At 40.5% G+C, this 26524-nt stretch overlaps 1 protein-coding gene across 1 annotated transcript in view; it reads left to right on the top strand.

Annotated features, from left to right (window-relative positions):
• Nucleotides 1–26524, top strand: part of ACOXL (acyl-CoA oxidase like) — a 371685-nt gene that overhangs the window by 127143 nt on the left and 218018 nt on the right. Inside the window, 1 exon segment of the mRNA XM_030921547.1 lies at nt 23923–24039. Coding sequence (XP_030777407.1) covers nt 23923–24039 — 117 coding nt within the window.

A 26524-nucleotide genomic window follows, 5' to 3' on the forward strand; every position in this document is an offset into this window, starting at 1 on the left:
CCACGAGATATAGCAACAATTGAAACTTCAGTTTAAAAATGTTTCATTTATCTGCATTGGCGTTTTTTTCTGGCTGATGAAATTTCCAGAGCTTTTTAATGAATTAGAGTCATATTTGCCTGAAGGAGCCATGGAAGTTACTGACTGGTTCAAAAATAATTATGTGTGTAGTAGGATAGGAAGATATGCAACAGTGTTGCTTCTGCCAAATTTGTGGTCTGTATATGAGTGCATGGGGAATGGATTTCTCCTTACCCCAAACAACATAGAAGCATGGCACTGGAGATGGGAACATTTAATAGGGATGCTCGTGTCAGTGTATATTGAATTATACAAGAATTCCAAAAAGAGCAAGGCCAAGTAGAAAATGAATGTGAAATTGTCCTCTGAGGAGAGCCTGACCCTAAAACAACAACAAAAAAGCAGCTATTCCTATTGATGCAAGACTTGAAAATATACTTAATGATTATGTAAGTTGGCCAGCTCTCATTCCCTGCACTTTCCTGTAATTAATCCCTGTAATACACCTTTTCATGTATCAGAATTTCTTTTTAGTTGTTTTTGTATAGTCACCACTATTTTAGATTGTCAGCATTATTTTTTTCTTACAATTTGCTATGCTTTGTATTTCATATTTGCATCATTTTAATGCTGGAGGTATAAAGTGTGTAAAGACTTTCGGAAAGCTTTAATTTGCTTTATGCATTTTTTGGAAATTCGACTCCACGAAAGCTCATTATCACAACATTAGCTTTGTGTGTAACATTGTGTATGTACACAAAAATGTTGAAACTTCCTTAGTAAATGAAGCGGTATCCTTTTTGTACCTCTGTATTTATGAAAGATAAAGTTCCTCAAGATTTCAGCTCTCTGGGTGTGTTGGTGACCCATGGAGGTTTTTGATCAATTTCATCAAAAAACTTAGGTTGTCTGTCACAATATTTCAGATGTATGCAGTTGTATAAGCTGTTTCTTTTGCAATATGGCTCAGCCGCTCATAGCTGTTATACCCTTGCAAATGTTGTTAGTATATCTGAGTGTCTATACAGAAATATTTATGTTATTATTGCCTATTTTATTGTGTAAAGTGGCCTATGAAGTGTTCTGTCATGTTTTTATATGTTTCTCAAATCAATCCCCTTTTAAAAATGTAAATCAATGTCTTTTAAATAATTTTTAAAATTATTTTGTCCGGAAGTGTATTTTTGGGATTTTGATCTTTTGAGATTATGGCCCAAACCCACGTATATACATGCACGTGCTTGTGGGTATGTGCGTGTGCACACGAAGGCACATGTGCTGTCTGGTAGGATGTATAATATAGGGGGTTGACAGGAGTGGAGAGGTAGGGTCTCTCTTCTTTTCATGTCAATTTTTAAACCATACACATGTATTATTTTAATGTTAAAAACTAGTTTGGCATTTTTAACCATGGATCGGCCATATTGAACAGACATTTTCTCTGATGGTCACAGCATTCTTCCCCACTGACTTGGACTCTGGACTTTCCCTTATCCTTTTTTTTTGAAATGGATTCTCGCTCTGTTGCCCGGGCTGGAGTGCAGTGGCGTGATCTTGGCTCACTGCAGCCTCCACCTCCTGGGTTTAAGTGATTCTCCTGCCTTGGCCTTCCGAGTAGCTGGAATTACTGGCATGTACCACCACACCTGGCTAATATTTTTTGTATTTCTAGTAGAGATGGGATTTCACCATGTTGGCCAGGCAGGTCTTGAACTCCTAACCTCAGGTGATCCATCTGCCTCGGCTTCCCAAAGTACTGGGATTACAGGCTTGAGCCACCACACCTGGCCCTTCCCTATCCTTCTGAATGCCAAGTTTCAGCCTTCGACTGGAGTTAACCTTGCAGAAGAACTGAATTTGCTGCCATCTCACTTTTCTGTCCCTTTTTCTAGGCCTGGAATCATCTCCTAGAACTGCTGTTCAGCTCCAGCTGGTCTTTATTGAACCCCCCTCTTGCAGACCAGGCTAATTTCCTGAAAACTGGTTTTTGCTAACGTTTCTTGCACTTGCTTGTGAAATCAGCCACTTACTGTGCTGTGTTTTCCCATGACAGATCACTATAGGCTTCTCAGTACACTACCCCAAACTTTTTATCCTGAGAATATTGTTGTGTGGCAAGATGTCTGCAGAAGGCAGCTTAGGAGATGCTGGCCTGGTGTCCACGGGTCTGCTGTATATGTCTCTCCAGGCAGATGGCCTGTCTCTGCCTGGCAAGGATGATCTGGGGTGGATAAACTCTGATCTGAAAGTGAAATCATTGACTCCATTAGCATGTTCTGAATTTCCAGATCTCCCTGATATGGAAAGTGAAAATTGGCTTCTATTAAGCAATGCATCAAAATTCTTTTGCATAGGACCAGACCACTGATATCAAGGGCAGTATACTGACTTTCAGTTCCTCTGTATCCCTTGGTCATGTTCCCACCTTTCAATGGGAACAGAGAATAAAAATTCCAGCCCTAGGGCCCAGTCTGGTGGCCACCTCTCACGGACAGGCACCCGGCCGGCTGCTCAATGTTATCCAATTACTAGAGGCCATTCCTAGCATTTCAACTTGGGGAATTAATTTACTATTACTTTATTTTTATCTTTAGAGACAGGGCCTTGCTCTGTCACCCAGGCTAGAGTGTAGTGGCATGATCATAGCTCACTGCAGCCTTGAACTCCTGAGTTCAGGCAATCTTCCTGCCACAGCCACCTGAGTGGCTGGAACTATAGGCATGTGCCACCATGCCCAACTAATTTTATTTCTATTTCAATTGTAGAGGTGGAGCCTAACCCTGTTGCCCAGGCTGGTCTCTGACTCCTGGTCTCTAGTGATCCTCCTGCCTTGGCCTCCCAAAGTACTAGGATTACAAGCGTGAGGCAACATGCTGGCCCCATTATTGACTGTTACCCTAAAGTGTGTGTTGCCTTTCTAGTTGGAGTAGAAAGACCAGCATTTTCTTTTTGGATAATATCCAGGTTTTGCTATTTCTTTCTTTATTTTTTGTAATGAGAAGATTTGCTCTCTTGCTGACATTGGAGGGCATCTGTTTACCTCTCCAGTAGGCATACAAAATTCCCAATGTTCTTTTGAAGAGAAAGGCAATTATTTGAGTAATTTGAATAAATAAATATTTTAAGTGATTCCCAAAAGACTTTCTCTGCTGATAAATATTTAGTGTAGTTTTAATGATTAGTCTCCATTTGTTTTCTTTCTTTTGCAGCTGGGGCTTCTAGAGTCAATACAATCTCAGGCATTTGCTTTCTTTTAGAGTAAATGGCTCAAGGCTGACCCAAACCCAACCCCCATCACCCTGGGCTCTGGTCAATGGGTCCTATACTATCACGAAATTATCCCAGTACAGAACTGGAAGGGACAGGAAGTGTTTAGGATCAGGTTCCAACATGACCTAGGCTTGTCCTGGGACTTCAGGCAAATGATTTGGCTTTACTGGGACTTGGTTTCTGCCACAATAGAACTTTGGGTTTCCTAATGCCTCCCTCAACTGCTGTACTCCATGAATGCACCCAGCAGAGAGTGCACATGTGGCAGATAGAGTATTGCTCCATAAATCCTTGTTTCCTTTCTTTATCTTAGGTACACTTAAACACAACACTGCATGATAACCAGAACCTTCTTCACTCCTCCTTTCCTACACCCCAAGAAAAAGTCAATGGACCCAGACTAATAGGGCCCATATTCTCATAGGACACTGCACGAATGTCCTTCTGATTTATTTTGCCGTATTTGTCTTGACAGTAGTGCTAGAGGTTGGTGGTATGGATTTCAATCTGTGTGAGTCTTAAATCCTTCTACTTCCCCATTACTCGGGCTGGTGATTGTCTAAAGTCATGGCTACGCCTGGAGGACAGGGAGGAAAAGTGATGATCTCATTTGAACTTAAGGTACTTTTGTGGTTTGCTTTAGGAGGAGGAAATTGCAGATTCAAATTATAATGGAACTTGAAAGAAGTTTTTAGTGTCTGGGGTAAAACTGTGACAGAAGGTGCCATTTAAAACTTATGAATAATGTACGAGCAAAAGAAAATTCATAGTTAGGAGAGCAAACCTGTCTGTCTAAAGAGAATTGCAGGAAAAACCAAAGACGCCAGACCAGTAGCTTTTGTTCAAGACATTAGTGTAATAACACAGCCAAATTTAGAATACCTTCTGCATGGAGTGTTCCTGAAGTGAGTTTTGTCTTGCATTTCAGAAGTCTTCTACTTTATCATCACAATGAACATCTGAGGACATTTTAATTGCTATTTTGCACTCAACTCTATAGAACCTTCTAGCACTCTATGCATTTACCACACGACTGCACAAAGTGCCACATGGATGTCTAAACACCTATGATGAGAGGCAGGCAGTGCCTCATCAGTAGCAGCAAGTGGAAATTCAAGAGCCCATGATGAAGTAAAATTAACCGCCCCAACTAATTTTTTTGAAACAACAGCTTTATTGATTTGTCATCCACGTTGTGTAAAATTGTTTCATTTAAGGTATACCATACAATGGCTTTTAGTGTCTTCAGTGTGTTGTGCAGCCATCACCACAGTCTAATTTTACATTTCTGTCAACACTTGAAAGAAACCCTGTATTCTTTAGTAGTCACTCCCAATTACCCCTCCCCGCAACCTTAGGCAAGAACAAATCCACTTTCTGTCTCTATAGATTTTCCATTTCATATTAATAAAATCATATAATAGGTGGTCTTTTGGAACTAATGTCATTCACTTGGCATACTGTTTTCCAGATTCATGTGTGTCACAGCATGTATTGGAATTTCATTCCTTTTTATAATCCAAATATTCCTTTGCACGCCTATACCACATTTTATTTATCTCTTCATCAACTGATGGACATTGGGTTGCTTCTACTTTTTGGCTAGTGTGAATATGCTCCTATCAACAGTCATGCATGTTTTTATTTCTCTACCTTGTAATGGAATTGCTGTGTTGAAATGGTAACTCTATGTTTAACATTTTGAGGAACTACCAAATATTTTTTCAACGTGGCTACACCATTATATATTCTCACCAGCAGTATGTAAGCATTTCAGTTTCTTCACATCCTCACCAACCCTTGCTATTATCTGTCTTTTATAACCATGCAGTGGTTGTGATGGGGTGTGCAGTGGTATCTGATTGGGATTTTGATTTACATTTTCCTAATGACTAATTATATTGAACATCTTTTTATGTGCTTATTAGCCATTTGTATACCTCCTCTGGAGAAAGGTCTGTTCAGATCCTCTATCCATGTTTAAAATTTTGTTATTGATCTTCTTCTTAGTGAGTTGCGTGAGTTCTTTATATATTCCAGATATCATTTCCTGGTGAGAGATATGATTTGCAAATATCTTCTCCCATCCTGTAGATTGTCTTTTCGCTTTCTTGATGATTTTCTTTCACTTTCTTGATGACATTCTTTGAAGCACAAAAGTTTTTAATTTTAATGAAGTCCAGCTTACCTTTGCTTTTGGTATCATACCTAAGGAACCATTGCCTAATCCAAGGTCATGAGGATTTACTCCTATGCTATTTTCTAACAGTGTTATAGTTTAAACTCCTGCATTAGGTCTGTGATCCATTTTGAGTTAATTTTGTGTATGGTGTGAGGAAGGGCTCAAACTTCTTTCTTTTTCATGTTTATATCCAGTTATTTCAGTACTGTTCATTCAAAAGACTATTCTTTCACCATTTATTTATCTTGGCACCCTTGAGGAAAAAATCAATGGAAATAAATATAAGGATATATTTCTAGACTCTCAATTCTATTCCATTGATCTATATGTCTGTCCTATGCCAATATCACATTTTCTCAATTCCTGTAGCTGTGTATCAAGTTTTCCAATTGAGAAGTGTGAGTCTTTCAACATTATTCTTTTTTTTTCAAGATTGCTCTGGCTATCGTGGGTTCCTTCTAATTCCCATGTGAATTTTGGTGCATCTTGTTGATATCTGAAAAATGAGGAAACTTGGATTCTGATGGAGATGACATTGAACTTGCAGCTCAGTTTGGGAAGTATTGCCATTTTCATAAAATGTATTTCCATTTATTTAGATCTTCTTTAATTTCTTTCAACATTTTTTTTTGTTTTCAGTACACAAGTCTTACATTTCTTTTGTTAATTTGTTCTGAGTCTTTTACTTTGGAGCTATTATAAATGGAATTGCTTTTTAATTCATTTTTGGATTGTGCCTTATTAGTATATAGACATACAATTAAGTTTTGTATTTTATCTTGTATCCTACAACCTTGCTGAACTTGTTTTTTAATTCTAACAGATTTCAGTGGATTCTTTTGGATTTTTCTATGTACAAGATCATGTTATCTGCAAGTAGAGATAGTGTTACTTCTTTTGCAAATAGAAATAGCTTTGTGGATACCTAAAGGATAATTATACACTGTTCCTCATTATAGTTATAAATGTTTAAAAAGTCTGTCTTGTACAATATTAATATATTCACCTCATCTCTTATGGTTGCTATTTATATCACACATCTTTTTTCCCATCATTTTACTTTCAACTTATTTGTATCTTTGAATCTAAAATATATCTCTTCTATAGAGAATACAGTTGAAACTTGTTTTTAAAATCTAGTATGACAATACCTGCCTTTCTATTTGATGCTTAATTCACCTACCCAGAGAAGACCTTCTGTTACACTGAGCTATTGGGGTAAGGTAGGGAGTGTAATATAAGTGGGTTGTGGCTCAAATACTACAGACTCTCATTGTTTTTACTGAAATTTAGATCTTCCTCCATTTGCTGTATGCCTTAGAACAGTTTCTAGAGACTTTAAATGTTGTTTTAGAAATAAATTTCAGCAATTAAATGGGAAGTGCTTTGGTATCAGTACCATCTTATACAGGTCAGCAAAAGCAGTGGAACTAGGCATGAAATTGGGTTTTCTTTTTGAGTACAGTTCAGAAGTAAGCTGCTGTGTCAGGTCCAGTCCATGACAGAGGTGGTACAAGGACCTTGGCCTCCTGACTCTTGGTAGGTTCTCTGTGGTCCAGCTTCCACTTGCCTCCCCAGCCTTTTTGAAATGCATTCACTCAGGCTGTCATCTTGTGTTGCATTCTTTGACATTCCATGATTTGGTTAATTTCTAGTATCCAAAGACCTTACACAGAAACTCAGATGACCTTGTGGAAGTTTAATCCCAGGCCGTATCTCTGCAAATCAGATGAATTGCTTTTGTCACAGTCATAATACATTGTTAATTTTGGAAATGCTTTTTGTAAAAATAACAGTAGTCGGGTCATTTTCTTTTTAATTTTCAATTATGTGCAAGCATACATCAATACCCAGAAATGAAATGGGCTTATCATAACCCACATGATGGTGCTGCCATTTGGGATGGAGCCAGGTAACAGATTAGGCAGAAAACGGATGGTGGTAAAATCTGGGCAGCAAAGAAAGAATGCCCTGAAATGAAGTCCTAGGAAACCTGCAGCTGTATTAGGTACCATGCAGATTAATCTGTGGCTGAGGGGCAGCAAACCGGTCAGGGGTCTGTTGGCTGGTTCCAGCTGAGGGGATTTCTCGTTGCTGTGCTCTGGGCCTTGATGACAGATGTGTTCATCCAACACCTGCCATCCAGATGTTGGACATAAATGGCGCTCAACAATTGGGTCACCAGAAAGTTTTAAATGGAGGATGAAGTGTTTAGTTTTTGCTTGGAGGGGTAGTTATTATAATAGACCCATCCCAAGATTTTTTTTTCCCTTAGAAAAATATTCCTGTGCACTGAAGACACATATTCTGTTGCCAATAAAACAGCAAAGCTGCTTTTACTTATTTTTTCAATTGTAAAATCAAAGATGAAGAAGGGATGCCTGAAAAAAGCTATATCCAGGGAGGCTCAGGACTTGAATTAACTTCCTGGCGGATTAGAAAATAAAGTGCGAGAGAGGTTAAAGCAAGGACTTGTTTCTCAAGTCGATTGGAAGGAGGAAGATCAAGGGAATTGTCTGGGAAGAGGGAATGGCTATTTTAAGCAGATATAAACAGGAGCCTGTTCACCTTCATAGAACCTTCTTGGGTCAGCCTAGTGGCACTTGCTGCAGTTCACTATGTTGGTAGATTTATTCCCATATCCCACTGGGGTAGACCTACATCTCTCACCTCTGCTCATCTTTAAAAGTTAAAACAAATCACAGAACAACATAGGCAAAGTAAAATAAGTGATCCATCATTTCATAGTTAAAAAATGCTTCTAATAAGAAAAACTCCCAAAGCAAAAATATTAGGTTAAATTGTTTATATAAAAATTAAAAGTGTGTATATTTCAACAGCAAAGCTAAAAATATGTTACAGTAGAGACATATCCAAACAAATAGGACTACCAATGGCTTAATTTTTTAATATATGAAGAGCTTCTATAAATAAGTAAGAAAAATGCTAATACCACAGTATATAAATGGGCAATTTGTAGAAGACATATACATAGCTAATAAATATGCATATAAGATAGAAAAATTATTAATAATCAAAGAAAGGCAAATTAAAATGAGATAATATTTTACTTTGTTGAATTAGCAAAGTCATTTGAAAGGACAATACTCAGCTTTGGTAGGAATGTTTTCAGATGGGCATGGCTATACACTGGGAGAAGGAATAAAAATTGGTATAATCTTTCTGGAGAGTGAGTTGGTGATGTGTGTCAAGGGCTTTAAAAAAAGTTTGCATGTTTTGATACAGGAATATTTTTCTATACATTTACTCTAGGGAAATAATCATGAAAATTACGCCTTCAAGTATATTTAATGACATGGGGAATTTCATACAATGGAATATTAGGTAAACAGAAAAGCAAGATACAGACTCATGATATAGCCCTAATTGAATATTTTAATATATGTTGGAGATATTCATTTTCCCTTGATTGTGACGTATATACCTATCTGGTTTTCTGATTTTGACATTGGGATGCCTGTAATTGTGCACACATTTACCGTATAATATTTTCTTACTCCTGATAGATTATTATTAAATTAGTAGTACATCTTTGAGAGATATTTTTAAAGGGAGAAAATATGACATACATGTTATATATTAACATCTATGCATGGCCTCTCTTTCTCTCTCTCTGTGTCTGTTGTTTATCTCTTTATATGGAAGCTAAATAAATTTAACATTATCACTCAATTTTCACACTTCTGCCAGGTGAACTTTCTAAAATTCGTATCTAAGTATGTCATATTTGAAACCTTCAACAGAACTTACTTCCAGGAAGATGAAAGTAGGTATACTTTTCTCTCTTCCTCCCACAACAACTTAAAAAGCCTGGACATCATAAATAGAACAAATCTAAGAAGACTTTGAAAGGTGGAGACAAGAATGACACAATAGAGAGCTCTCTGGTTTTCTTTTTGTCTCATTTTTCCTAGACAAGGTACTGGTGATGCTGACCACCCAGAATCACCAATGGGAGCAGACAAAAAAAAAAAAAAAAAAAAAAGCCCCAATTAGCCTGCTTTCTCTAGCCAGAGGATCAGAAATGGGACACCACCAAGACAGAAAACTTTTAGCTAAATGTTCTACTTCAGTCAAACACCACTGAAAAAACTGGGGTCCCACCTCCATCCGTGCCAACAAAAGCTGAGCGGGGAGTATAGACTTCTGTCCTCCCCAGGCTGTAATGAGGTTCCCTAACTCTATTATCAGGGTGGTGTCAAAGAAAGGCCAAGCAGGGATCTGGGACTGGTGTCCCTGCCTTGCTAGGAAGTAACAGGCCCTCGCACCTGTGGCTTCAGGAGAGACCATGTGGAGAACCCAGACACCTAACTCAACCTAGACAACTCCTGCCACTTCCTGCCATGGTGGTGTTAGAGGAGGCCAACTAGAGTTAGAACTATCACTGCTCTTCAGCAGTTATGACACTATATCCACTGCTGTGCCAGTAAAGACTGTATGGGGAGCCAGAACTCCTGCCCCTCCCCAGCAGTAATGAGGAGCCCACCACCATCACTTGGGTAATAGAGAACAACTGGGGAACCTGGACTTCTACCTCTCAGTAATGACTCCTTTCCCTGCCACAATACTGTCAGACCAGATGCTTAAATAAGATCCAGAGTCTCACAATATAACATGAAAATATATGGTTTCAAATGAAAATCACTCGCTATATCAAGAATCAGGTATATCTCAAACTGAATGAGTAAAGAAAATCAATAGGTGCTAACACAAAAATAACAGAGACGTTAGAGTAACCTGAAAAATATTTTAAAGCAGCCATCATAAAAATGTTTCAAAAAGAGAAATTACAAACTTGCTGAAACATGAAAAAATCTCAGCAAAAAATAGAAAGTCTAAGCAAAGGAATAGAAGATATAAAGGAGAACCAAGTGAAAATTTTCAAATGGAAATATATAATAACCTAAAGAAAAAACTAATTGGATGGTCTCAACAGAAAAATTAAGAGGACAGAGGAAAGAATCAGTGAACTAGAAGATAAAACAATAGCATTTACCAAATCTAAACAGAAAATAGCCTGGAAAAAAAGGAAATGAAGAAAAAGCCTCAGGAACTTGTGGAACTTTAACAAAAGATCTAACATTTGTGTCTTTCAAGTCTCAGAAAAAAAAAAATGAAATAGACAGGAGGGCTGAAAAAGTGCTCAAAGAAATAATGGCTGATTTCCCAAATTTGACAAAAGACATATCTATGGATTAAAGAAGCAGAGCAAACCCCAAACAGAATAAACCCAGAGCAACTCACACCAACACACATCATAGTGAAACATCCAAAAACTAAAGACAAAGAAAAAATCTTGAAAACAAGAGAGAGAGAGAGAGAGAAACAATTGGAATCATAGCAAATTTTACATCAAAAACCATGGAGGCCAGAAAAAAAAGTGGCATGACATTTTTCAGGCACTGAAAGAACTATCGAGCCAGAATTCTATATCCGGCAAAAATGTCATTCAGGAATGAAAAGGAAATCAAGGCACTTTCAGATGAAGAAATACTAAAAGGATTTGTCGCTAGCAGACTTAGCCTAAAAGAATTGCTAAGGAAATTTTTCTAAACAGAAAGGAAACAGTAAAAGAAAGATCCTTGGAACACCAAAACTCTATAGTAAACAAAAATAGTAACAATAATTAGAAAACACCACATAAATACAATAGACTTTCCATCTCCTCTTGAGTTCTCTAAATTATGTTTGACAGTAAGCAAAAGTTGATGCATTGCCTGATGTGGTTCTACATGAATAGAAGAAATATTTAAGACAACTATATTATACACAGGGGAAAGAAAAGGGATGTAAAAGAGTTAAGTTTTCTGTACTTGGTTTGAACTGGTACCATTCTGCCCCAAGTGGGCTATAATTATTTATGTATATAACATTGTAATAGCTAGAGCAACCAGGAAAAAAACCTATACAAAGAGATGTACTCACAAACACTATAGGTGAATCAAAATGGAATTTTAAAAAATATTCAAGTAACCTAAAGAAAGGCAAGAAAAATAAAAGAGAAATGAAAAACAGAGAAAACATTTTAAAAAGGCAGACTTAAGCCCTAACATACCAATAATTACATTAAATGTAAATGGTCAAATAATTCAGTTAAAAAATAGAGCTTGACAAAGTGGATTTAAAAACATAACTGAACTCTATGCTGTCTATAAGAAATTCACTTCAAATATAACAATATAGGCAGGTTAAATGTCAAAGAATGAAAAAAGACATATCATGCAAAGATTTGCCAAAAAAAGACGGAGTGGCTATTTAAATTTCATATAAAGTAGACTTTGGGGAAAAGTTAATTATCAGAGATTAAAAAGAACATTCAGTAATGATAAGAAGGGTCAATCCATCAAGAAGATACAGTAATCCTAAATGTCTATGTAAAACACAGCACAGCCTGCAAAATATGTGAAGTGAAAACTAACAGAACTGAAAGGAGCTATAGCCCAATCTACAGTTGTAGTAGGAGACTTCAACAGTCCTTTCTCAACAATTGATGGAACTAGGCAGAAAGTCAGCATGAATATAGAAAAACTCAATAATACTATCAGCCAATAGGATCTAACTGACATTTATAGAACACTACATCCAACAAAAGTACAGTACACCTTCTTTTAAAGTGCTCACCTAACAGTATCAAGATACACCATAGCTTGTCCAGAAAAAAAAAAAAAAAAAAAAAACTGCAACAAATTTTAAAAAATTGAAGTCATACAGAATGAGTTCTCTGACCATGATGTATTCAAACTAGAACTTTGTAACAAAGATAACAGGAAAACTCACCAGCATTTCCTAACTAAACAACACAATTCTAAATAACTAATAGTAAAAAGAGGAACTCTCAAGAAAAATTTTAAAAAATATATTGAACTAGATGGAATTGAAAATATGTATTAAAAATTGTGGGGCTCAGCTAAAGAAGTGCTGAGAGGAAAATTTTATAACACTAAATGTGCTAAATGCAGATATTAGAAATGAGGAAAAGTTTCAAATCTCAATATCTAAGCTCTCACTTAAAGAATGGTCTTTTTAGTCCATTTTGTGCTGTTATAACAATACCACAGACATTTATTTCTTATAGTTCTGGAGACTAGGAAGTCCAAGATAAAGGCCCTGGCATCTTTTAAGGGCCCTCCTGCTATGTCCTCTAAAGGACAGGAATGCTGATTCCTCACATGGCAGACGGCAGAAGAGCAAGAGTGGTCAAAATAGAGTGCACTCCTCTCATCAAGCCCTTTACAACAGCATTAGCCTATTTATGAGGGCAGAGCCCTTATGACCTAAACACCTCTCGTTAGGCCTCACCTCCCAACACCGTTGCATTGGGGATTACATTTCCAACACATGAATTTTGGGGGTACATATTCAAACTATAGCAAGAACCTAGAAAAAGAAGAACAAAATACGTGGAAAGGAAGCAAAAAGAATAAAGTAATAAAGATAAGAGCAGAAATCAATGAAATGGAAAACAGAACAATAGAGAATATCAGTGAACAAATAAATGGTCCTTTGAAAAGGTTAATAAAATAGACAGACCTCTAGTGAGACTGTCAAAGAAAAAAAGAGACTACACAAATTACTAACATCAGGAATGATACAGGGGATATTATTGTAGACACTGAGAACATCAAAAGAATAATAAGAGAATACTAGGAATAACTCTGTAAACATAACCTTGAAAACTTAAAGAATGAATTCCTTTAAAAAACACAAAATATCACAACTCCCCCAGTGGGTGAGATAATTTGAATAACCTTCTAGCTACTAAGGAAATTGAACTCATGATTTTAAAACTCCTAAGAAAATCTCCAGGCCAGATGTTTTCACTGGAAAATCCTGAATGTTTCCAGAAGAATTATTAATAGCAACAGTCCTATACAACTCTTTTAGAAAATAGAAGCAGAAAGAACACTTTCCAGGTCATTTTTTTTTGAAAGTTAGCCATATACTGATCCCCAAACCAAATAAAATATAAGAAAAGGAGAATGCAGGACAATATTCTTCATGAATATAGATACAGAAATTTTTAGCAAAATATTAGGAAATGGAATTTAGCAATATAAAAAAACTATAGATCATAGCCAAGTGGGATTTATTCCAGAGATGGAATGCTGGTTTAATATTTAAAAACCAGTCAATTTGATCTACCATATTAATATGCTAAAGAAGAAAAATCTCATAATCATTTTAATTGATATAGAAAAAAGTGTTTGAAAAATTCCATATACATTCATGTGAAAACACTCATTCAAGGAAGACTGAGAGGAATATCCTCAACTGAATAAAGATCACCTACAAAAATTGTCCAGTCAACATTACACGTTACGGTAAAGGACTGAATTATTTCCCTTTAAAATCAGGAATAAGGCAAGGATGTCTGCTCTTGCTACTGCTATTCAATATAGTGCTGGAAGTTGTAGTCAGTGCAATAGGCAAGAAAAGGAAATGAAAAGCATATAGATTGGAAAAGGAGTAATAAAACTGTTTCTATATCCAGATGACATGCTTATTTATGTAGAAGACCCCAAGATACCTACAAAAACATCCTAGAACTGAGATGAATTCAGCAAAGTCATAGGGTGCAGAAATAAACATGCAAAAATCAATTATATTTGTATATGCCGGCAATGAACATAAGGGTTTCAGAATTAAAAATACAATATAATTTATGATTGTTCAAAAAGTTGAGAACTTAGGTGAAAATTTAATAAAAGCATGTGTAAGACTCCTGAGAACAACACAACACTGATGAAAGAAATCAAAGATCTAAATAAATAGAGAGACATACCATGTTTATGGATTGAAAGATTCTGCTGTTGTTTTAGGAGCCTATGGGCACCCTTTACCTTTGAGACTATGGATTGAGAGGGGAAGTGGAGGCTTCAGCTCTTAAGCTGCTTGGGCAATTTCCATTGCCAAGAGCAGTCTAAGGTCTACTTGGAGCATTAAGAAAGGGATGCACACTCTGAAGCGTACTTAATTACCTGACTATTGACTCATGATGCCCAACCTCAGTGACGAGAACCTGGAGAATGTTGGGGCTCTGCATTTATCTCCTTGCTCACACGTGGTGGTCAGGCTTGCTACCTCCAAGATGACAGCAGGTTCTGGATGGCTGTTGGGGCAGACAGGATGGACGGAGACTCCGCATCTGCCATAAAATGGAGGGGAAAGAGGAGAGAAGGCCTGAATCCAGAGAGACTTGGCCCTCTTTCTTCCTTACTTTTATAGCCAAGGTGCTGGGGCTTCTGCAAGATCTCTGCAGTGGCGCTGATGATGGAAGGTGTTTCCTCATACAATTTTTAAAATATGAAATTAATACAACAGTGAAATAATTAGCTCACCCCAGGCAGCCTCAGCTATAATTTATGGCTCCATGTCTCCCATTATAACTTTGTTTTGCATTCATTAGTATACAATTTTTTAAAAAAATCTCAAGAATCACAGTTCTGACGACTAACATTAACCACTCTGTCACTCACAGATATTGCTAAGGCTATCATTCTGAAAAGTAAATTAATTTCCCTTGGGTGAGAACCATCTGAAAAACATTCAGGCTCCTCTCTAGGGTTGGCTGATTGACTCTGGAAAGAACTCACGGCTCCTATGGCAACGCAATGTGCTAGGAGGCCCTGTGCACACCACTTTCCTAGGCTTTTGTTTTGTCCACCCTGTCCTTACCTGGAATTTGGGAAGAAGAAAATTGGCTGGTGTTTTGGGGTACATAAAAGGTGCAGGTGCTGTTAGAAAGCTTTTCAACACACACACACACACACACACACACACACACACACTTTACCAAAAAAAAAGTCAGTACACTTAGCTTGTTTTCTTCCCTCTCAGCAATCTCATTATCTTTAATTTAAGGTTGGGTAGAAGAGACTTTTAACCCTGAAGCTCTTTTTACAATAGTTTTAGTGATGCAGAGTAAGTCAGTGCTTTGTTTGGGATAAAGAAACAAAAAGAGTGCTTTTTGGGGAAAATTTAAGATGGCTTTCCTAGATCAAGGATGAGCAGAATAGCAGGTAATTTTAGGGACTCCAGAGGTAATGGTAATGACTGCAATGATGATGCCTTCTATGCCTTGAACACCTGCTACATGTCAGGCATCACTTAGTCCTCATGCTCATTATCAGCCCCAGTTAATGGTTGAGGAACCTGAGGCTCACAGGGTTTCTGTTACTTGCCCAAGATAACACACTGGCAGGTGTTAGAGTCTGTGTGCAAACCAGGTGTGTCTGATCCAAAGCCTGAATTTCTAACCATTCCATCCTGTGCTGGTGATGCAGGTGGGGATGTGATGTTGACTTGGTCCTAGGATGGTCTCCCACAGGCAGCATGAATCACTAGAGAGGACAAAAAACAAACTCAGTACAAAGGCAGCCAGGTTCCTTGATGTTTATTTTAAGTAGGTTTGAACCATAGCATGATGGTTAGACCCACTTTTGTTTGTGTAATTGAACCCTCAAACAAAGAATCTGAAATTGGCCAATATCAGATCCAGGGTGACCCTACTGGTCCTTGTTAGTCGGGGTTATAATGCTGGCCAGAAATGACCCACTCAATGGAAATATAGAGCCAGGGCTGCAGGTTTATCCTGGGTGGTGTTGTCTCTTATCTGAGGGGCTTCTGCAGTCTCCCCGGGGGTCATCCTGCAGCTTGTGGGAGGAAGCAGCCTGATCCTAATCCCCTGTGGATCTGCAGCCTGCTCCATGCAGCATTGCTCTTGCAGTGTTAATAGGTGGGGTAGACAGTCTTTGCAGTCTCCAGTAGCAGAGTGTCAGCCCCTGCTGGATACCGGCCACAACTTTAAATCCATGGGACCTGTTGGGGAGGGCAGTTTACGATCCCCAGTTTTTGATCTGGCATGAACTTTGAGAAAGGAAAAGCATGATTGGCAAGGGCTTTTTCTCTGAGGAGCTACACTCTCTGACCAAGGAAATCTGAGCTTTAGTGTCTGTGTTGCAGGTTTTGGGGCACTGTCTCTGCTCTGTATGTAGACTATGTGACATTGACACCAAAGCCACAAACCCTCATCTCTTTCCACTCTTGCCACATCTGAAATATTCCCGTGTTTAAAAATTGCCATTGTCATTGAACTCATCACAACCACTGAGAATCATATGTTCTATTCTGGGGTGGCTGGACTGATAGACTGTTGAGGGTTGGGAGGAAAAGAGGTGATGAGAAGGTGCGAAAGTTATTTGTTGAGATTTCTCAAGGATCTGAAGGGCACTTTGAGGACTCTTTCTTGGGACCATTTTGTGTATTTAATCACAGTCAAACCTACTATCAAAGAAGCATATATCTCTATGCAACACACACACATACACACTTACACACACACGGGCTTCTTCCATCTCCTCCACAGGTGGATTGAAAGTTGCCCATTGGGCTGTGTGTGGTGGCTCACACCTGTAATCCTAGCACTTTGGGAGGCTGAGGTGGGTGGATCACTTGAAGCCAGGAGTTTCAGACCAACGTAGCCAGTATGGTGAAACCCCATCTCTATTAAAAATACAAAAAATTAGGCAGGTGTGCTGGCATGCACCTGTAATCCCAGCTACTCAAGAGGCTGAGGGAGGAGAATTGCTTGAACCCGGGAGGCAGAGGTTGCAGTGAGCCGAGATTGTGCCATTGTGCCACTTTACTCCAGCCTGGGTGACAGAGTGCGACTCTGTCTAAAAAAAAAAAAAAAAAAAAAAAAAAAAAGTTACTCATGGGAAGACTGACAACTAAAACACACAGGATGTTGTATGTTAAGCTGATGTTTCAATGTAGGATTGCTCAGGCCCAAAGGGCAAACCATTATGTGTTCAACTTAAAAAAAAAACAGGGCCGGGCACGATGGCTGCACCTGTAATCCCACCACTTTGGGAGGCCGAGGTGGGCAGATTGCTTGAAGCCAGGAGTTTGAGACCAGCCTGGGCAACATGGTGAAATGCAGTGTCTACTAAAATTACAAAATTAGTCAGGCATGGTGGCGCAGGCCTGTAGTCCCAACCGCTCCAGAGGCTGAGGCAGGAGAATCTCTTGAACCCAGGAGATGGAAGTTGCCGTGTGCTGAGATTGTACCACTATACTCCAACCTGGGCAACAGAGTGAGACTCTGCCTCAAAAACAAAGAAAAAAGAAAGAAAGAACAAGAAACAAAACAAAAAAGCAGCAGGAATTGTGTGCAGGCTAGTCCCTTCCATGATCCCAAGGTGGAGGGTGGGATCACCTGGGGTTGGAGGCAGGTGAGGCTTGGGGCTGAAGGTCAGGGTGTCTGACTCTCACACATTCTTATTGATAATAAGAAGCCAGATGTTTGCATCCTGGCTGGCCAGCTGGGCCAAATCTTCCAAGGTCAACTCATGGCATTAAAAATATCCTACTTTGTAAAATATTTGCCCTCTGAGTTTGTATGTCTAGGAGTACCTCAGAGAAGGGGGAGAAATAGGACAGATGGGCTATGGACTCTATGAGAGGTTGGAGGGTTTCTGTGGGGGCCACTGGCAATGGGGTGCAGTGGTCCAGCTGCCAGGCACTTACAAGCTCTCTTGAATCCTGCCTGTGGTCAGGTTATTAATGAAGGAAGGTGGCCACAAAGGAAGGTGGCCTGAGCCCAGGAAGGCACTGAGCTTTTATCTGCAGAGTCAGCACCTTGACAGTGGAGGAGGGTTTTGTTCTCCCTTCTTCTGGTTGCAGGGATACCTGCAAACAAGTTTGCACCCCAAGAAGTCTCACAGTCCAGGGCGAGGCTTAGCCCCAAAGCTCCTCTCCTTCGAAGTTGACTGGATGCAATGGTACTGCAGAGCAGGAAACATGGGAAGTAATTATCTTTTTAGTAGGTCACTGGCCTCCTTTGGGAGAAGAGACCAGAGGGAGAGGGGAGAAGGCTAGTGGCGCGGCCCCCCTAGAGGCTGCGCCTGCAGTAGCTGCCTTGGTGATTAATAGCCATGTCACATCCCACGAATATTGCCTTAAGCAGCCGCGTTCAAAATTGAGTGGGAATGAAATAAAACAACCCAAAATAAATGTTTCCTCTATTCCTTAGGAGCTGCTGGAATCTAGAAATAGCTTTTCAAATCTATAATTTTAAATGGCATCGTTCACAGCACTCTTCGAGCCCGGCTTTATTCTCACATGGATATCGTTGTGTGCACAAGCACCGCTTTTTGATTTTAAAGACGGTGAAAAATTTGAGCTAAGTGACTTTGTTTTTTTGTTTGTTTGTTTGTTTGTTTGGTATTGAAATAAAAATTATATTTACAGAGAGAAATATAGCCTTTGTATGTGTTTTTAAAGAAAAATAGTAACCCAGTGGAGGAAAAGGATGGGAAGAATATTGTGTCCACATAGATCATGAACTGAAACAATAAAAATGTCTGGCAGGCGGTAATTGCTGGCCAGCTGCAGGGATTACAGCCCTGTGAGCTGTGTTCAGGGCAGTGTGCCAGGATGCTGGCAACCAGAGTCCAGGCCTGGACAGTCATGGCCCTTGGTGAGACCAGTGGGGCCTGAGAGCATAAATAAGAGGGTGACCACAGCGTGGCAGGGCAGGGTCTCTCATGGGCCAGGCCCTCTGGGGACGTCAATTCTTGAGGACTTCAGTCTCTGCTGCCTCTGCTGTTGCCAGGCTGCCCGCATAGGGGCTAACAGTGGCGGTCACAGGGCTGACCTCTTGCTGCATGTTTGGGTGGGAGAAGCTTCGGTAGCCCTCAGTGTCATTCCTCCTTGGAGAAGCCAGAGGACACATCTGATGGTGAGAAGCGAGAGTAAACTCCCTGCTCAGTGCTTGGGGGTTGTCAGGGTCTTGGACCAGAGGGAGGGAAAGAAAGAGTTGGGTGGTGCCTACCTTCTGCCCACTCACTCGTTTCCCTGTGGCCCCTGGCAGGAAAGCCTGTGGTGGAGTGGGCTATTGGGCACAGAGGAGGCTCCTTCCTTTCATTTCATCTTCTATCCCTATCCTAACTGCCCTAGCTCCCAGCCAGCACTCCAGTGTCTGAGAATTGAATTTTGTTCAGATCATCTAATGACAAGCAGATGTTCCAAGGAGAAGCGGGGGGAGGTGGGTGGAGGGGTCGGTGTGGAGCTGCTGGAAGCTGGCAGGGCATTCATCTGCCCTCCTGCCTCTGTCTTTCCTGGGCGCATATGTCAGGCCAGGCTGGGGCACCAGAAGGCTGAGCGGGCCTTCCCTCAGCTGAGTCCAGTGACAAGTGCTGTTTTAATATGTAGGTTATATTATTACTCAGTATGGTGAGGCTGGCAGATCAGAAGAGGGCAGCCATTGAAAGCATAGTTTGTTACAGTTCCCAAGAGAAGGGGCATGCCATGCCACGCAGGGCCACACGGGGAAACACTAGCATTGGTTAGAAGGGAGAGGGCATGAATGGAAAATGTGGGCAATCGCCTTTATTGTGGTTTCCACAGGAAGAAATAGGCAGGTCTGGTAAGCAGGTTTAAGACTGGCTACTATGGATAATTTCAGAAGGCTCCGAGGCATAGGATCTGTCCTGAGTTGTCTGGTACCTGGCCCTGGGGAGACTAGGGTAGGCCCTGAGCGGAAGAGCCAGATGAAGGAGGCAGTGGGGATGGGGTCCTGATCTGATTTGTTTGCATATGAAAAATGCACTCAAAGAGGAGTCATTTGCTGTCTTTAGGAATTAGCTGGCCCTGGGAGCCCCTGTCCCTCCGGGATCAGTGAAGTCCCAGATGTCCAAGCATCAGAGGCACATGGTTAACACAGGTGCACATGGCACCAGTTAGAAAGGGAAGGTGCTGGGCCACGTAGGAGGGACAACATGAAATGCTCAGGGCATTCTGGGGAGAAGCACCTTCCTGCTTTGGTTGGTTTGGTTCTGTGCAGTTCTTGAAGGGGTGTGCCAAGGAGAAGGGGAGAATCAGAGAAGTCTTAGTTTGGGGAGAGGGCATTTGGCTGAGCCACCAAAAATGAGCCCAGTTAGACAATGGCAGTTAGGGGTGGGGTCGGCTGCAGGCAGAGAGCCCTGCTTAGACAGAGGTCTGGGATGGGAAGAGCATCTGAAGGGGCTTAGTGAGAGAAAAGGTTGGAACACTCAAGTCAGAACTATAGCACGCTCTTGAATGCCAAGCTGAGGCATTTGGATTTTATTCCCTACAAGCTGGCCAGAGCCATTTTGCTCCCTAGAAGTTCTTCCAGTAAATTCATAGACTCACATAGAATGTCTATGCTTGGCTGTATATCACAGTTACAGAACATAATTAACAAGTTAGGATGCTGATGTCAATTTATTCTGGATAGAATAAAAAATGCCATGTGGCTAAAAACTCATTGCCCCCTGGGGCAGCAGTTAATGTCAGGGAGTGGAAAGGGCTCTGGGGTCCTCAGGGGATAGCCGTTTCCCGCCCGGAGGGTCGGGCTTCTGAGTTCCAGCAGATCGCATTATGGGAATAGGGTCCAGAGGTGCCAGAGCTTCCTATTTTTAAAGAAGGTCTGGACATTTAGATTCTTGTGAACACTCCTGATTTTTGTGAAATTACCTGGGAACTCAGCAGTGGATTAGGAGAACATAACTCCTCTCTATCAGCACAGGGAAAGGCACTGCAAGGCCTGCCACATGGAGCCTTGGTGGCCTCTTTCTGTTCTTCACCCATCACCCCAATTGAACTGTGAGGGTCAAAGAGGAAATGGCACTACTACAAGCTATGCCTCCATTGCGAAACTGAGGCACAACAGGTTGGGGTCAGATCTGGCATCCAGATACCTTCCCTGAGCTCTCCAGTGGCCAATCTGCTGTGCTTCATTTGCATTTCCTCGTTTGCAAAATGAATTCATTCTTTCATTCATTAAATGAATATTGAGTGTATGGTGGCCAAAACAAAGAGTTTGCCATAGAAACAGAAATTTTGATGAGATGCTGTTTAAAACTGTGCTATTGGCCGGGTGTGGTGGCTCACGCCTATAATCCCAGCACTTTGGGAGGCCGAGGCAGGTGGATCACCTGAGTTCAGGAGTTCAAGACCAGCCTGGCCAACATGGTGAAACCCCATCTCTACTAAAAATACAAAAAATTAGCCGGGCATGGTGGTGGGTGCCTGTAATCCCAGCTACTCGGGAATCTGAGGCAGAGAATTGCTAGAACCTGGGAGGTGGAGGTTGCAGTGAGCCAGGATCGTACCATTGCACTCCAGCCTGGATGACAGAGCAAGACTCCATCGCAAAAAAAAAAAAAAAAAAAAAAAAAAAAAATTGTATTATTATCATAGTTATTTTTCAGAAAAAAAAAAAAAAAACTAACAACAACAAAAAAGAAAACTAATAGGTGTTGTGGTCAATCACTGCTTTTGCTGTCACTGTGTGGGTAAAATGTCCTGAAGTGAAGCTTTGGAGCATGGGGCCATGCCCAAGGCTTTCCCTGCACATGCCACCTTGTCTGGGTTTTCTCTATGTCCCAGGCTCTGGGCTCAGTGGCTGGAACTCAACCTTCTTGACCTGGTAAACTCCCAGTGCCTAGCATGGGCACAGGACAGACACACAGATGCTCCCCAGTGGGGTGAATTGCATGTGGGCATTGCCTGGTTTTGGTAGATAAGAGTCTAGCCACAACAGCCATCGATAAAGCTGCAGTAGAATCACAGCATGTAAAAATGGAAGTTAAGCGAGGGAACACATGGAGTTTGTAAAATGACTGTGTTAATCAGCTTGGGCTGCTGTAACAAAATGCCATAGACTGGGCAGCTTAAGTAATACAAATTTATTTCTCACAGTTCTGGAGGCTTCAAGTGAAAAATCAAGGCACTGTCAGGTCTGGCAAGGAAGCTCTTCCAGGCTGGCAGATGGCCAATGGCTGCCATCTTGCTGTGCCCTCACATGGTCTTTCTCAGTGCATGGGTGTGGGGAGAGAGGGACCTTTCTCTTCTCTTTTTATAAGGCCACCAATCCTATCAGATTAGGACCCTTATGACCTAATTTAAGCTTAATTGATTCCTAAAAGCCCTATCTCCAGATAGTCACATTGGTTGTTAGGGCTTCAGTATGTAAATTCTCAGGGGACACAGTTCAGTCCTTAACTAAGACCTAACATCATGATGACATCATTACTGGCTTTGTGATTTTTTGTTGGTTTCACCATGATACAGCAAAAGTTGACAGGTTTTCCTGTAGACTGAGCCCTTCCATTTGGAGCCACGAGCCTGCTGTGGTTGTGTGTGAACTAGGGTGGAGGGGCCAGCATGGATGGGCTGGTTGGGGTGGTGTTCTTGAAACAGTCATCTGTGGGGTGGTTAGACTATGCCTGGGGGAAGTCTGTGCACTTAGAAAACAAGACTGTGCTCACAGTGCTTGCACGCGGCTTTCCTTGTGTGCGCTTGTTGTTTGTCCTCACCACCCACATGACAGCACCAGACGATGAGATGCCTTAAACACTAAAAAGATCATGATGCCCTTCTTTCAATTACAAATAAACACAATATTTACGAATAAAATTATGTTCAAGAAAGTCTTTATCAAATATAAGATTTTTAAAATAATTGGTTCTTCTCTTTGAGTGGTTTGGTAGATGTTCTCACCCTACTGGTGTGTGAAGCGAAGATCTGCCCACCATGCTTGATAACATAGCACAGTGTGTGTGTGTGTGTGTGTGTGTGTGTGTGTGAGCGAAATGTCGTTCTTTCATAAACCAACGTTAAACTCAGAGCTGTTCAGAGACAGCATGCTGCCGAATGTAGGATGTAGAGCATCAGGCTGCCTGGAGCAGAGGGTGACCTCTATGAAGAGCCTGGGCTCTTTGCAGTCTACAACTATGAGATCCTGGGGGATTTGTCCCTGGGCATTGCCTGTGGGGACAATCCCACACCACTTTATAAATTGCTCCAAGGAAAGCCTTGGTTCACCTGACATCGCAGCCTCGGAGTGCAATGCACATGCTGTCTGCAGGGCACAGGGATTTAAGGCAGGATTTGGAGAATACCTTTTCCACATAGAATTGCAGGGGGGTTTAGGTGGGCTAAAAGTAATGACCCACCTGTGAATCTGACAGGAGCACCAGGGTTAATGTCGCCTTCCTTGTTGAGAATGTCCTTTTGAAATATGTTCTAGGGTATTGCTCCTGTCCTATTAATTATGTCACAAACTTAGTAAAGCTGAATAATTAATGATCATGGGGCACTTGGAACTATAAAATGTCATGTAAGTGTTAAGGAGTAAAAATTACTCTGGTGTTAGATAGATGTGCTGCTTTAAAAATATTCCACGCTAGGAAGGTTGACTTCTAGAAGAGCTGAAAAGCTTCCTGTTGGGCTTTCTTCAGAAACTTGGGATGTGTTGCCCTAACCACATTTTAGGAAATTCAGATTTCTGGATTCTGGAGTCTTTGGAAGGCAAATGGCTAGCCAGCACTTTTAGCTCTAGAAATGAAGTCACCCCCCTCTTCTGGATTTTGGTAAAAATCGTGTTCGTTGATTCCTTCTAGTCGGAGGCAGTTTGGGCCCAAAACCAAGGAAGAGGTGAAGATCATTGAGCACCAAACGCAGACCCTGTGGCTGATGCCCCACCTGGCCACAGCCTTGGCCCTGACCTTCGTCAGCAGGTGAGATGGCGCTCAGGCTTTGCTCTCTCAGGGGAAGTGTGATGTCTGATGCCCGGGCGTGAGTAAGAATTCAGAGAAGCAGGTACAGGATGTCATTTTCTAACTGTGATCAGGAAAGAGTCTATTGTTAAAATCGGATGCCTGGGTTAAAAGCATTCTTGGATGCTTAAACCTCTGCAGATGTTTTTAACCTGGACATCTGCTTTTAAAGGATGCTAAGGTCCAAATCTTGATTGTCTCTATATTCAGATGAATGGAGGCCACAGAGACTTTGAGAAGGCAGGAGCCAACGTTTCTCCAGAGTTTTAAAAAGCAGCAGACTTAAACAGTTAAAAGTTCTTTACCTTCTGATAAAGGTTCTAATTACCAGTAAAGTTTTCAGAAATAGGTCCAGGTGTGTGTGTATTTGGTGGGGGGTGCGCGGGAGTCAGGGAGTGAGGAGCTTTGAATAAAACGTGTATGTAAGTACACCTGGAAATTCACATTCTACCACAGGCTTTCATTTCTGCCTCTCAGCTATTGCTCCCCAAGTGCTAGGCCATTGTCCAGCAGTTGTGTGTCATGTTATCATCATCCCTGCATTATAAAGATAAGAAACTTAGGATTTACCTCAGATCACAGAGCCTAGAAGTAGTGGACTGGGAGTGGAACTCCAAACTCTGGGCCCTATTCTGTGTTCTTTCCTCCTTCCATAAGCAATTTTGCTTCTCAGTGTTAACTCCAATCATTCATTTCTGAATAATTTAGAATTGGCTTGTGTTTGAAATGTAACATGCTGATGGGGAAGCTAGTCCCAGGGTTTATAAAAGGATGGTAATCAGAGAGCCCTTGGCACATCTAGTGTGCTGCTAACTATGGATTGCCCAGCCGTTGCTGGCATGGCTGGGAGGGGTTGGATGGGTGCACCTGTGTTCTTATTGTACACGAGGCTGGCAAGTGGAATGCCAGTGTTCCAAGGTGCAAGGACACTGAACCCTGCAGGCTGAGCTGCAGGTAGCAACAGTAAGATCCATCCATGCCACCTGGAAGAAAATTTAAAGCACTTGCATCTGCCATCTCTTACCTAACATGTTTCTGAATGGTGTTTTGAGGTTTAATTTGCATACAGTGAAATTCATAGATTTTAGTTTTTAGTGGAGTGATTTTTGACACACATATACTCTTCTCGTGTAATGAACACTAAAGCCAAATATAAAGCATTTCCATCATCCCCGAAAGTTCCCTCTGGCCCTTTTGCAGTTGACCCTCACCTTTCTACCACAGCAGAGACAAACAGTTTTCTGATTTCTATTCCCATAGCTTAGTTTTGCTTGTTCTTGAACTTGATGAAAATGGAATCATACCATATGTATTCTTTTGTTTCCAATTTATTTCATTCAACAGAAGGTCTTGATGTTCCTCAGTGTCATGGATAGTTTGTTAATTTTTATTGCTGAATAGTAACATGAAATGACTAGCTTGCAGTTAGTTTATCTCTTCTACTGAGGGATATTTGAATTGTGTCCAGGCTTGTAGTTACTATGAAAAAGGCAAAGTGAATATTCTTGTACAAGTGTTTCATTTTTCTTAGGATAAATACCTAGTGAGGACTTGCTGGATAATTAGGTAAATGTATTTTTAACTTTATAAGAAATTGCCAGTTTTTCAAAGAAGTGGTACTGTTTTACATGCCCTCAAGCAACATGTGAGAGTTTCAGTTGTTCTTCATCCTGACCAACATTTGTTTCAGTTCTTTCTTAATCATATTCACACTAGTAGGTATGAAATGTTACCACACTGTTGTTTAAATTTACGCTTTTCTGGTGTCTGATGACATTGAGCACTTTTTTCATGTGCACATTGGCCGTTGTATATCTTCTCTGTGAAAGATCTATTTAAATCTGTTGCATATTTTTCTAAATTGAGTTATTTATCTTCTTATTATTGACTCATACGAGTTTATAATAAAAACAAGTTCTTACTTACTTTAAATATTTTTGGTCAGTGCGTATTTTGCCTTTTTATTTTCTTAATAGTGTAATTTGGGGGAACAGAAAATTTTAATACTGCTTAAGTCTAATTTATCCTTTTCTTGTTTTATGATTACTGCTTTCTGTGTCTTTTCTAAGACATTGTTACAACCATAGCTTAATAGTAAGTCTTGAAATCAGGTAGTAGGTCTGACCTTACAGAAATAAAAAGGAATATAAGAGAATACTATGAACAATAGTATGCAAAAAAAAAAATATAAAACCTATATGAAATGGATGAAGTCCTAGAAGGAAACAAACTACCAAAATATAATAAAGAATACATAGAAAATCCTGATAAACCAATCACAGAATATTAGGTAAATAATTTTAAAACTTCCCACAATGAAAAGCCCAGGCCTAAACAGCTTTAATAGTGAATTCCACCAAACATTTAAATAAGAGTTAATATCAGTCCTCCACAAACTCGTCTAAAACACAGAAGAGGAAGGAGCACTTCCCAACTTATCCCATGT

The sequence above is a fragment of the Rhinopithecus roxellana genome, chromosome 17, assembly GCF_007565055.1.
Source record: "Rhinopithecus roxellana isolate Shanxi Qingling chromosome 17, ASM756505v1, whole genome shotgun sequence".
Lineage (NCBI taxonomy): Eukaryota > Metazoa > Chordata > Mammalia > Primates > Cercopithecidae > Rhinopithecus > Rhinopithecus roxellana.